Genomic DNA, 14,905 nt, shown 5'->3' on the forward strand with positions numbered 1-14,905 from the left:
ATGTGACTGCTTAGTATCATTAAATAACTGCCCTCCAGGCTGATATTATAAATAATAGAAACATTATAGAAAATAACTGTCTGTTGTCAACCAACCATCTCAATAGTAGATGCAGGTATCACTAAGAATGTTTATGAAATATGTATTGCATGTCTTGATTAGTATTTGCATAATAATTTGATGAGGGATAACCTGTGTCTGGACAGGTAGTTGAAGGGTATTAACTGTGGTGGGAGGGATGAAGGTATATCCTGTCCATGAACTGATTTGTCATTAAAAAAAAGACGTCATTTCAAAGTATCACTCTTTTTTCTTATTTTTTTCCTTTTTTTTCTTCCTTTTACATGAGTATTGTAAAAGGAAAAGCAGAGGTTGAGTTTGAGCCAGGGACCTTGAGATGCAAAAGCAAAAGTCTTTACCACTAGACCATTAGGTGGGCCTCTAGTTTCTAGAGCTTTACAAATATTTAAAGATCCTGCTGTGTGGACTTAGTCGTTTTTATAAAACATTTTCTCCACTACTCCTCCTCCTCCCCCGACTAGCTAGTCAGGGGGGAAGGGGTGGCGGCGAACTCCACTTGTCCGCGCGTGAACCTTGTCAGGGGGAGGGGTGGCGGCGAACTCCACTTGTCCGCGCCTTTACCTTGTCAGGGGGAGGGGGCGGCGACCTCACCTTGTCCACACCTTCACCCCCTCTCACCTCTCACCTCTCACCTTGGTACTCACCTTACCCACCTGTCAGGAGGAGGGGGACCGCCCACCTTTGGGATTCACCTTATCCACTTGTCAGAACTCCTTTTTCAAATACTCACCTGGGACTTGAACCGATGCAATCCAAACCAATCGCTTACTGAACGATGGAATAACCAATTACACCATTTCGGTTCCCTCTGGAGAAACTTCGTTTCTTATATTTATACTTCCACTCCCTCCAGAGGGTTGAAAAGTAAAAGGCTCTGTCTGGACATGAACCACAGACATGATGCTCTGTCTGGGAATCGAACCGGAGACATGGAGTTTGTCTCTCCAGTCCAGAGCACTACCAACTGCGCCACAAGAACTGTTGAGAATTAATGCTCGTTTCTAATATTTAAACTTCAGAGTCCAGAATGGAATCAGTAAAGAGCAAAATATAAAATGCACTGTCTGGGGTTTGAACCGGAGACATGGAGTTTGTCTGTCTCTCCAGTCCAGAGCACTACCAACTGCGCCACTAGAACTGTTGAGAATTAATGCTCGTTTCTAATATTTAAACTTCATAGTCCAGAATGAAATCAGTAAAAGAGCAAAATGCTCTGTCTGGGGTTCGAACCGGAGACATGGAGTTTGTCTGTCTCTCCAGTCCAGAGCACTACCAACTGCGCCACTAGAACTGTTGAGAATTAATGCTCGTTTCTAATATTTAAACTTCAAAGTCCAGAATGGAATCAGTAAAAGAGCAAAATATAAAATGCTCTGTCTGGGGTTCGAACCGGAGACATGGAGTTTGTCGGTCTCTCCAGTCCAGAGCACTACCAACTGCGCCACTAGAACTGTTGAGAATTAATGCTCGTTTCTAATATTTAAACTTCATAGTCCAGAATGAAATCAGTAAAAGAGCAAAATGCTCTGTCTGGGGTTCGAACCGGAGACATGGAGTTTGTCTGTCTCTCCAGTCCAGAGCACTACCAACTGCGCCACTAGAACTGTTGAGAATTAATGCTCGTTTCTAATATTTAAACTTCATAGTCCAGAATGAAATCAGTAAAATATAAAATGCTCTGTCTGGGGTTCGAACCGGAGACATGGAGTTTGTCTGTCTCTCCAGTCCAGAGCACTACCAACTGCGCCACTAGAACTGTGAGAATTAATGCTCGTTTCTAATATTTAAACTTCAGAGTCCAGAATGGAATCAGTAAAAGAGCAAAAATATAAAATGCTCTGTCTGGGGTTCGAACCGGAGACATGGAGTTTGTCTGTCTGTCCAGTCCAGAGCACTACCAACTGCGCCACGAGAACTGTTGAGATTTAATACTCGTTTCTAATATTTAATCTTCACAACATTAGAAGGCAAATAAATAGAAAATCAAATGCATCCTCTGGTGTTTGAATTCAAGACAAGGAGTATGTCTCAATTTTTTTTTTTCAGTTTATTGACAATTTCATTGTAAAAAACAATAATAAATATGCAAAATTATACAACATAACAACTTCGCCACAGTAACTGTTAATTGAGAAATGATAGGCTTTTCTAATATTTTAACTGCAAAATGAGGAAAAGAAATACCAAAACAATACATCCTCTGGGAGTTGAATTCTAGACAGAGAGTTTGTCTTACTTTCTATGTACATAACACTAACCACAGTAACTGTTTAGAAATAATTATTAGTTATTTGATTTGATTTATTTTGTTTTTTCACGTGCAAATATACAATGTGAAAGGAAGTCTTCTATAAAGCATACAATAGCTTAACAATGTAGAAGACTGGTCAGAAAAGCATTATTTGGACAATTTCTTCCCATCTAGCAAAAACATATCCCTAACAAACAGTAAACCGGCGTCGTAAAAGCTTTTTGTCATAAACAATGGTATTATCAATTCTAATAAAATTATTAGGGATTTGCACACCCAATGTCCGATGGTTTCTTAAAGGTAGCTAAGCTTACTCAAAACCGCACGGAAGCAGATATGGACCTGGGAGTTGCAAATTTGGGCTCCTGAGCATCGGTTACCCCCTGTTACGTCATTTGGGCGAAATCGATTTTGGATCGATTCTGGGTCAGTTTTGGGAAAACTGCAAATCAGGTTTTTTGCCCCCCACGCCCCAACACAGCACCTAATTCCAAAATAAACTTCAGATTCGTAATCAGCGTGTCACGAACTACCAGAAAAGATACACATTTATCGCTTTTGCGACAATTTTTTTTTTCACCTCAAAGAAAAGTAAGACCGAAAAACTTTTACGACGAACAAAGGTTATAAAACCTTTTGTTGTCCCGAAAAGTTCTTCGGTTTTCTATTGTTCCTCTGAAGTTGCAAACTGAGCGAAATAAGTGTCATAAGAGGGTGCACGACGCATCTTGCCAGTGATACGTGATTTCAAAACAGTCAAATAAAACCTTTGTTTGTCATCTTGAGTTTTATCTTGACATTTATGAATAAATGGGTCAATTTTGGCAAAAAACTGTTAGAGGTACGTACCCCTTACGGTTTTTTTAGGTGCAAAAACTTTTTGTCGCAAAGGCGATAAATGTGTATCTTATTCGCGACACGCTGATTACGAATCTGAAGTTTATTTTAGAATTAGGGGTAATGGTCGAGGGGGGCGAGGATGGTCTGTGGGGGCGCTTTCGACACTATCTAAGCGGAGCGCCACCACGAGTAGGCGCGGAGCGTAGAGAAATTTTTCAATAAAGATGCTCCCTAGATCGCCGGAAATGACCCTTTCCGGGCCTTGCTAATATGCAGATAAATGAAGAATAAATAGGTGTCATCGCCAAAAAAAATGTGACAAATGTCAATAGGTAGATGAGAGCGCATTAAAAACGTCAATAATCGCATATAAATAAAAAGTGGTAAAAAGCTGAAAAGGGCGCCAGCAGTCCATTTGAGTCCGTCAGGGGGGCATCCGCCCCCCTGACTGTATGGACGCTCCGCCACTGCCAGATAGACCACCCAAACCCCCCTCCCCCTTCCATGGTACGCCATTTGACGCAAGAATAACACACCCTCAATGCAACCTACAGCTAATGGACACTTTCGTGGTATGATTATAGTCCCCCAAATGAGCCCATATCCACCGATATAATTAAAAAAATGTTCTAATAAAAATAAAAAAACTCCTAGTAAATGCCCACCACAATATTTTTTCTGAAAAAGGCAAGTCTCTCTTAGAAATATGTGATAAATACAACTTAACGATAATTAACCAAAATACCAAACCTAGGATGAACTCAATAAACAATATTACAGAACTACTTGACTACCCATATAACCTCAAATCACCTCGCAACTAAAACACATTCGATACAAATCCTAGAAGATGACTAAATCAGTGACCATTTTCCACTCGTTTTTGAGCTAGACATAAACCTCAAGTGCATGCCAAATAACGACTTGACGTATAATTAAAATAAAACAGACTCCCAAAATACAACAACCAAAACAACGAGCTAAATTACATCGACAATTACTGTGACAGCGTTGCCCATCATATCTTCTATACTTTCAAAAGACACTGTCCCTTAAAAACAAAACAGAAAACGAAAACTAAATAAGAATATTCTTACACTTATGAAACTCAGACGTCGCCTACGTAGAACTTATATCATCTCCCGAGACCCAACTCTAAAAACCCAAATTAACCAACTTAAATAGCAATAAACAGACAAATATTGGCGGATGAACAAAAGCGCGTCCAAAACAACTGCGATTTAATCATTAATGATAAAAACCAGAAACACTTTTGGAAAAGTTAAAAAAAAAATCATTAACCCCATTACAACACCAAACACAGGTAAAACAGACCAAGGCCTTAGATTAGAGATAACGTAGGTAACCTCATCACAAAAACTCAAGACCAAATAAAGCTAATTGAATCGTACTTTGAAAGTATATTCAATATCTACGATGGCCCCCCATACGATATCAGCTGTAAACACGAAATAGACCGTACAATTATCAGTAATGCAACCAGCTTTAACACCAACCCATTAGGATGTCTCAACAAAAAACATCCCTCTGCTCAATAAAATAGATATCAACAATTGGTATAGTGCCACTAAAACATGCATCCTCCACTGGTCCTGACAACATAAATGACCAAATGCCTAAAAACTCCCCTCCGATATTCATTAACTCTCATATTTTCCCACTATTTAACGAACTCCTTACACTGGGTTATTTCCCAATCCCATGGAAATCCGCCAAAAAGATTTTAATACCGAAACTAAGTAAAGACCGCACCAAAATTCAAAACTATCGACCAGTTAGTCTCCTCCCAGCCTTAGGTAAGATTTTCGAAAGAATTATAGATAACCGAACCATAACCCACCTAGAGCAAATTAATCACCTTTCCCCGTATCAATCGGGCTAATTCCGCGCACACAAATCTACAATAAACCAAACTTTCAGCTTATCTTATTTTTTTAGCCTCTGAAGAAGATTCTGCTAGGATCGAAACTTTTACACATTCTATTACACAGGCTCTCTAGTGGATAAGCAGTTTGCTAACAGTTTTATTTTATTTTCATTCTGCTTATCTTTTAGGCAGAACAAAGGTTTGTGAATCCTTTGTTCGTTTTAAAAGTATTTTTTCGAGTTTCTATTGTTCCTCTGAAGTTGCAAACTGACCAAAAAAGAGGCCGATAGAGAGCGCTCGACGCGTCTTGCCAGTCATACGTTATTTTAAAGCAGTCAAATCAAACCTTTCTTATTCATAAATGTTCTCCAGTTTCACGGTGTTGTTTCCTCGGAAATTGTATGCTAAGCGATAGAAGTGTTCAATGTTTTAATCGTAATTTTTTCTTCAAAAATGGAACGGAGGGTGATAAAATACTGTCTGATACTGTTGTTTTAACTGTTTGTTGTATATTAATAGTTTTCAACCGCTCCGCGACATGAGCTATGCAGATTCAGGAAACGTTGCCTTGACCATTACTTTAGCAACAAGGCAATCAAAAGAATTAAGATCTTTTAAGGACTCACAAATGTAGAATTTATATTCCAAAATGTTTCAATACCCAGAGATGCTCTATGTATGAGCACATGGACATATTCTTTGATCAATTTGAGCAAGAAAAGCAGCTCGGCCACCCCTTTAATAATTAATGAGTTACATGACATTGTTTTATTTTCACTATGGAACATTTTTACAAGTTACTGCCAAACCTAGAGTCATGTAGTATTATTCACTGAAAATAATGCCAAGTTTAAGACCATTTGAAATATGAAGTTCAATAAAGGTGTACGTGTTGAGTTATCCTGTTTACAAGTACAGCATTTTGAACATCACCCTCCGTTCCATTTTGAAGAAAAAATTAGCATTATTTCTCAACAGTTGCTGTGACGCAGTGGTTAGCAAGGGCGTAGGAACCGGGGGGCTGGGCCTAACTGCGCCAAAGTTCAATACAGGGGAACTTGAAATGCAGCTATTGGTCAAGACAAATTGGTTGGGACACGGTATATCATGTCCCCACTACTGAAAAAGTTGATGGGGACGCGTCCCGCTGTCCGCACCAGGATCTGCGCCCATGGTTTGAAGGCTGTTCATCCTGGAACGCCTTTTTCATGCTCACTTATATGATGTGATATCTGCTGTTTGCTTAACAAATTCGAATAATTGAAATGAGACTGAAATAAATAACTTTGATTTGTTTATTGTGCAATTCCCCACATTCTTTTCATTTTGAAAGACGCACAGTTTCAAGTTCAGTACACTGAAGGTTTCGATTCTCTATCTGCCTTCAGTTTAGGTAAGATCTTGGGATATTCATCCCTAGATCTCGGATATTGCTAGAAATCCATACAGCACAGTGTTCTTGGTATTTCTTGGGATTTTTCGGGCCTGATCTTGGGAAATTGCAAAATCGGGAGTGGTTACACTCCATTTAGGTCAGTGCACGTATGGCAAGCCGTTTTAACATTTACCTCGCAATTCGACTTAAGTCGAATACATTTCACTTAAGTGGAATTCAATATCACTTAAGCAGAATACTATTTAACTTACGTGGAATTCTATTTCACTTAAGTGGAATACCATTCCACTTAAGCTTAATTGTATTTTACTTAAGCTGAATTCATCAACTTGTCACTGCATCTTACTTAAGCTAAATCTATTTCACTTAAGGGGATTGTATTTCACTTAAGTGGAAATGCATTTCACTTAAGTGGAATTGTATTCTACTTAAGTGGATACAATTCCACTTAAGTGGAATGTCCTTTCTATTTCATATATATATATATATATATATATATATATATATATATATATATATATATATATATATATATATATATATAAACAGTTGTACAATTGTGCTATGAAACCAACTGTGGCTGGTCTTGAACTCGACCGAGTCGTCGGATAACATGATGCATTTCGGTATTAGACTAACTAATATATATATATATATATATATATTAGAGAAAAGGTACTCCCTCCTTTTCTCTAATATATATATCACTAATATATATATATATATATATATATATATATAAATATATATATATTAGAGAGAGAGGAAATATGAAAACGTCAAAATGGAGTTGTCGGTGTAAGGGGTAGGGTGAGGCGCACACCCCTTCCAAAATCATCGATCCGTCACTGGCTACCCTATGTGTATAATAGGGATCAGCCCTGTAATTATGTCACTGTTCTTTTTTCTCTTCCCAGTTGCTTGCCCTTTTTTCTACTCCCTCCTTTTCTCCATTTCCTCTATTTCTTCTTTTTCTTTTCCCTTCCTTCCTCCCCTTCTTTCCCCTCTTTTTCCCTTTTTTCTTCTCTCTTTTTTTCTCGCCTCTATTTCTTACCTGGGGGGCGCACGCCCCCAACGCCCCACCTGGATATGCGTGCCCCCAACGCCCCCCCCTGGATATGCGCCTGGTCAAGGTGGTCAGAATTTGACCCTAAGTGACCTTTGACCTCTTCATAGAACATTCAGATCTTGTACATTTCTGAGCATGAGGATAATCGCAGCTTTGATTTTGATGTCGACAAGGATTTCAGGCTTTTGGCAGCTGATGACTCCAATTTACATTTGACCTCTTAACAGAACTGCTCAAAGTGTAATGCTCAGTGAGGGGGACCTACCACCTAATTATGACATTTTACCGATGCTACAGATATTCACTAAACTAGACTACAAGGTTTTTGTATTTTGGCCGCTGATGACCTCAATTGACATAACTTCATAATTTCCATCTGTAAATATGAGAAAATTTTCAACATGATACCCTTGAGAAGGGCACTTTTGAAAACATGCAAGAGAGAATAAAAAACCCAGTATTTTTAGGTGCAGGGCAGAGATGGTCTTATGGTATTGCAGAAGTAGTCAAGACTATGCATGAAATAAAGATAGATTTCCCCAGAAAAAAATTCTGCCAAACTATTCCTTAAAATTTAGGAGAGCAGTTTTTTCAAGAGTTTTTAGTACAGCTTCCATAACAGTGTTCTCTATTATATCTCTTGCTATTTCAAGGAAAAAATACTGCATATCTTTCAATATTTACACACATGGTGATACAAAAAAAAGAAGTAGAAAAGCTTACATATATATACAGTTTATATATATATATATATATACAGTTTATATATATATATATATATATACAGTTTATATATATATATATATATATTGTTATGATGTAGCATGTTACTTTAAAGGTTAACTACGCTAATTGATGTTATGCAATTCTTAAATGGTGTATTATTATGCTAATTTGTAAACGTAAAGCACAATCAGTGCAGTTCTAAGCTACGGTCGAGTAACCTCACCGAATGCCATATATATTAGTTTTCAAGGAGTGGCTCGGCCTCTTCTCTCAGTGGCACCAACCTGTACGTCACGCCACGTATCACAACTATGTCTGCATAGCCCTTAGAAAACCTACCTTTTCCGTTCCGGCCTATATATATATATATATATATATATATATATATATATTTACATATATATATGTACATATAGATAGGGAGTACTCTATTCGATTAAGCCCAAAAGGGTTTCTTAGTTGACTTCCTTTCACATTTTTTACTTATTTGTACTTTTATTGTCTTGTTCACCTTGTAATACTATGTGATGAAACAAATAATAATAATAAATATATCTTTTAAGAAGCTGCAACATCGGTGGCTCAAAAAGTTTGTGATTCTGAAAGTTTGAGACCGGCAGGTCTTTCTGGTAGCTGGATCGAATCACTTTCCGATTCTTCTTCAACTTTAGTCCTATTTCTAATCCCTTTGTGGGAAACTTCCATCAGCTTGTCATTTTGGATTGATGAAGCGTTCGGCACGTCGCTACCAGAATTGGAACAAACTTTTCTGTCTTCTTCTGCCTTCAGGAGGTTATCGTCTGGTAAGCCTTTCCTGATCTGGTAAGAGTTAGACTGTACTTAACTCGGAGGTGAAATGGAGGCTTTCATGTCCATAATGAGACTAGAGTAGGGATCTGAATCGGCTACAGGGGCTTGGGATTCCAATTTATTGTCTCTGTCTGATGTTTCGTCATCTTCCCAAGTCTCTTCCAAATTTAAGTCTTCTGGAGGTCTCTTGGGGAGCTGTTCCATGGTGGACACCATAGGTGGCTCTGTCCAGAAAAGAGTATGAAAGAAAATTACTAGATAGGAATACACAAGCCATGTAGACGTAAGAACTCTGCATAAAGTGTAGATCATGCATGTTACATTTGAAGACTCGAATGAGTCAACGATAGCCAATAATTTTAAGGGCGAAAACGGATTGCTTTGGGTGATAGGAGGGGGTGGGGGATTAACACTTTCTTGGTGGGAGGGAGTCAGAGCCACAGACAGAGATCTAAGAACATTTAATGATTTCCCTAACTTATGTAATGTCAGAAATGTCAAATTTTTTATTTTTTATTTATAACCCATCTACTAGTGAAATGTCTAGTATTGTTGTATCAACTACAGTAGTTACAGAATATTATTATAAAATGTAAAAAAAATGTAAAATTTTTTTATTGCAATAGATTTACAAGCTATATTACAATGGAAAGACATGAAGGAAAAATTCATAAAAAAGATGACTTTAGAAACAAAGTTTAACAAACCTCAGTTAATTTGTTGTGAATGGTTGAAAAACAGCACTATCAGACCAGGCTGGATTTTTTATGCCACTTTTAATTTGTAAGGGAACGACCCATTAATTTGCCGAGGTTCATCGGTTTAGAGTGACAAGACTATTTAGTCTAATACTTTAACCATTTAGCTGAGTTCCTCAGATCCAGCACAAAATCACAAAAAGATATTTACCTGTCTCAAATGACATGTTTACAGTGGTAGTACAAATTTGTCAACTTTTGGATAGATGGTGTTTAATTTTCTTTCAATGGGCGCAAGGGTGTTGTTGTTTTAATATCAAGTTAAAGGAACATGCTTTGGTTGAGTGAGAATTTATGTAAAGCCGTGGGTTAACAAAACTTAACATTAACATTAAAGCCTGTTCTAGAAGAGCTGATAACATCATCAAGTTAGCCTTTAAAGGAACATATCGGAGGTTTAGCATATTTTAACAGTGCATAGCTTGGAACTGGATCAGCAGTGTGTGAGTGTAAAATCTCAAATTAACCTTGTTCTGGTGGACTACGACATTATTGTGTCTAAAATTCAGCCTACATATTTCATTTAGGTAGATACTGAAGAAGTGACGGATATGAAGTCATGCTGTCGAGGAAGGAAACATTTCTTTTACAATTTTATTAATTCTCATTCTCATTTCATTATCTGACAATAACACGGATGGAGAAATGTACTACATCTCAAACCTGCACATAATAAGAAAGCAAAGCCAGAATATAAAACTGGAGGGTGGAGTGGAGGCAATAAGTAAGTGTTTACTATTTTGAATACATGTGCTGAAAGTTTCTCCATTTTGTTTATCATTATATTGATGATAACACTAGAGTTTCTGTTAATGGAAAAAAAATGCCCAGTATCTTTGCACTTGTGTAGCAAGTCAGTCAATTTCATAGCAAGATTCGCTCGGGTAAATGGAGCAACAGAGTTCGGAGTGGGTTTAGTGGTACTGGATATGTGTTTTGGTGGGGTTACAGACAAAATCTAAGAGATGGGGAATCTAGGTCCCACCCCTGGCTGCATCCAAACAGCAAAATACTAAGTAACTAGGTGTTAATTTACACATAAATAACAGGTCTTTAATTGAGATGGAGAACAACACACAATAACTGCAATGTTCCTAAATATTCCACTAAAACCCACCCCCCCCCCCCTCTCCCATCCTCCCAGACCAATTCTCTCCATTACGTGTAGGGTTTCCAGAAAGATCTGGCCTGACCCGGCGTTAATTTTGTTACAACCTTTTTCAAGATTTTCCTCTAAATATATTTATATTTATATCTCTGGGATTATAGGATAAGATTATCACTGCACAGAACAAAGCCTTATTTGAAAAAACAAACGTGACACAATGCACATACAATTTAAAAAAAAAAAAATAACAAAAAATAATGCACAGTAGCATATGGCAAAACTTATGGCAGGTATAATATTGTTTCCAATACACTAGTAACTGCACAGCTACTTTGATGATGGGTAAAAAGAGCAATTTGCTTTGCGTGAATACTTATTCAGTTCTAGGAAAAAAGGAACGAGTTTGTTATCCTTACAATATTCACCCAAAAAAATACTTTACACTAAATCTGAGGACGAAGTAAATAAACTTGATGTATTCTTTATGTCACAGCAGATACAAGTCCCTATTGTATTGCCTTATGTATCACTTGAGTGACTCTGGATGGCACAAGCTAGATTGAACCTGCCTTGAAGGTAGTAGCTTTATCCCTATGTGTCCTGTATATTTGTCTTGTTTGTGTCTTGTTTTGTGTTATGTATTGTTTTGAGCAGTACATGGTATGCATTCATTTCAGAGTTGGAGAATATTCCTCACTTGACTCCCAGGGTTTGAAAGGTACAGTTGTACAAGATTGGCTGTGTCCTCTGTGGGCGTGGTGTGTGGTTATTATTGCTGTTGTGGTAAGACCCTGTGAGGGCACTAAGTTGTATTCAGGCTTGTTGAGATGCTTGAAGCTTAGCCTGCGAGGTCAACATTTTATATGCAAAAAAACATATATTATTTATTGTCACCACCTGAGTTAATTTGACCAGTAACCGGTTCTGTGTGGATGTATCGTGGCGCCAGTCTGTACCTGGAGAGCAAGTCAAAGCCCAGTGAAGTAAGTCACATTATTTATCCTTGTTATGTGGGGAATGATGTTTCAAGGTATTATAAATTATTTATTCTATTCATTGCTTTTGAAGTGTCACTGTTATTGTGGGGGTTTGTATCCTGACCTAGGTAACTTTGGCTCTAGCCTAGGGGATATGTCAATAATACTTAGTAATATGTGTTACAAGATAATGCAATCAGGGATCACTTTAGAGAGGAGAATTGTGTCTTGGGGTATGGCATGATATTTTAGATACATAGATTATGTTCTAGAATAATCCTGGCCATTGAAGCTGCCCTAGGGGTAGAGATAGTATGCATATAGTAAGTGTTGTATTGGAGCAGTTAGTGGGGGCATTATAGAATTGGGAGCCTTGTGATTATTTAGGACTTGGTGGTGGGTTTATGTAATTATTTATGTTATTATGTGTTATGCGTTTTCAATATCCCAAAGGGAAATTCACATCTGCAGGAAGATTCACTGTGGTTAGGGTTCGTCTTACAAATACCCTCGGGATAATTCCAGAGCATGTATTTAGACAAAATACTAGTTAACGTATTTTGTACCCTGCAGTTCTCGACAATCATCAGCGGAGCAAGAGAGACAAGGGGTGCTGGCCTAAAGAGAAAAGTGGCCCAAAAGACGGGAGTTGGTGAAACAGTGACAGCGACCTGAAGCTTACCAAACTTTTGGATTGAAATTGTCATTTGAAGACGTGAAAAGAGATTTCTAGAATTAATTTCTAGAATTTCCGAATGCTATAATTCTAGTATTCCCTAATTTGTGATTTATATGAAGGGTGTAATTTCATGAAGGGGTGTTTCAGTCGGTAATTGTATCACTATATTTTTCTGTTCTATACACCCACATGTCCGAGTTCTATATGAACAGGTGTTTCAGTCGGTAATTGTATCACTATATTTTTCTGTTCTATACACCCACATGTCCGAGTTCTTTATGGAGTCAAGTACCTAGCTGTTATCCTCGCCTTAACAAAGTTAGCATCATTCCTGTGTTGGTCAGGGGAACAGTGACACTTTAACCTTCGGAAAATTCCACTCTCCTCAACTCTTTTGTACTCCATCGCCTTCGGTAAGACTGAATATTACTAAGTGATATTCCATCACGGTTAGGGATACTTCTTTCTGGGGGTGGGGTGGGGATGGCGGGGACAAAAAATTTAACAACTCCACTCATTCAATACAAAAACTTGGCATCAATTCCATATAAGTTAGGTAACATTCTCGCTTGTGAACTACCATAAATAGAACATTTTAACCAAATTTAAACGTCCCTGATTTATGCTTGACACTCCTGCTAAACGCGCTCGGGTTTATTTAGCAGCGAAGTAAATCTTTGTACGCAAGACAGACTCATTGGTTAGTTTTGAAATTCATTCCAACTTTCTTCGCACATGACCAAATCTGTGACCCGCTCGCAAACAATAGTCCTACAACCCATTGTCTCCAGCATACTGCTACCAATAATTTTATACAATGCGAGCATCATATCCATCTTGTACTCTCAACGTACCAAACCCAAAAGGAAGAAACTTGAAAATGTACCTGGCTCTTCCTCCTTCTGTACGGCTTTATGAGATTGAATGACCCTTTGACCTAGCATCTTGATCTCTGCTAACAGTCTCTTCACGGAATCCTCTGATTTTACTACGCTGTCCTTCAACGTCTAAGCAGAAAGAAGATGGATTAATAATCAATCATGCAAATATGGATTATTATACAACACCTAATTGTAGTCTGGTCATTTGATTGGTCAATTGCTCGTTGATTGCATGCAAAATCCACTCTATTCCACTCTATGAAATAGAACCATGAGTTATACTTTTTTGGTAGCACTTTTTCAATGGTAAGAGAGCAGAGAAACCTGTCTGTTTAAAACAATCAGTTGCATGAGTGCATTTTACCCATCTTAATATAATATGTTGTATAAAACAAATAATGGTTTCCATTCGTGCAATAGTGCAAATATTTCATTCATTGAAGATGTAATTTGTTCCATTCAACTCTGCTGTGCCCTGTTGAATGGAACATTCCATCTTTCAACTCATGAAATATTTGCACTATTGCACTCATAACCATTCAATATTTGTATAATAATCGATCATGCAAATATGGATTAATAATCAATCACGCAATGAATGAGCTGGAGCTTGTGGATTAAACACCAAATGTTTCATCCCCTACAGCAGTGGGTAGTTTCACTCAACATTCTATTAAAACGAAAAGTAGTGTAAGCAATGAAACTTGAAATTTTCAACATGTTACATGATGTTGCATGTTAGTCGCAATTTAACCTTGCATCTCATGATATTAAACACTAACATGTTAGGACAGCCCTTGAACAAAGCAATAAAACGTACATTAAACTAATGAAACTATACTCAAATTGACAGTTGAATGATCCATTAATTAATAGTTTTGTCATCTCACCTTCATTCTGCCATGGATTGCTTCATTAGTGATCTTAATTCCTTGCATACCTTGAAGGTAGCCATCTTTATCAATCATATCTCTCCTGAAACTTGCCTAATAAACTCCCTTGTTATGGGATCTTAGCATCTATTACGATTAAAACATAAGACAAGATGGCAATCTATGGTACTCATCTCTTTTATGATGGAATGGATCTACAATGAACTTTGACCTTGACCCTAAACAACTGCATAAGTTCTAATTTAAAATTTGTCTCATTATAGTCAACATATTTGTGGTTTAATGACTGTTTCCAACATGCTGACAAGCAGAAAATGGCTACACCTTCTGGGTATTTGACCTTTCACCTATGACATGTAGACAATCACCAAAGATCAAGTTTACAGTACATGGTCAGGCACCTACCCACCAAGTTTGAACCTGATCGGACTAACAGTCTAGGACACACTCTTTGCACAATTTAGACCAATTTTAACTTTAACTCAATTGACCTGTTAACTACAAGCCTTAACAGCTAAATCTGTCTTGTTTTAAACTTTGTCTCTTCA

General features: G+C 37.6%; 1 protein-coding gene across 1 annotated transcript in view; it reads right to left on the reverse strand.

The window, feature by feature from the left end:
- Positions 1-6,341: 6,341 nt before the first annotated feature.
- The window catches only part of LOC139977961 (uncharacterized), a gene marked incomplete in the record, with an annotated part of 396,810 nt that continues 388,246 nt past the window's right edge, over positions 6,342-14,905 (reverse strand). The window contains 3 exon segments of the mRNA XM_071987784.1: positions 6,342-9,285; positions 13,470-13,590; positions 14,355-14,483. Of these exon segments, the coding sequence (XP_071843885.1) occupies positions 9,092-9,285; positions 13,470-13,590; positions 14,355-14,432 (393 nt within the window).

This window comes from Apostichopus japonicus, chromosome 12 (genome assembly GCF_037975245.1).
Source record: "Apostichopus japonicus isolate 1M-3 chromosome 12, ASM3797524v1, whole genome shotgun sequence".
NCBI lineage: Eukaryota > Metazoa > Echinodermata > Holothuroidea > Aspidochirotida > Stichopodidae > Apostichopus > Apostichopus japonicus.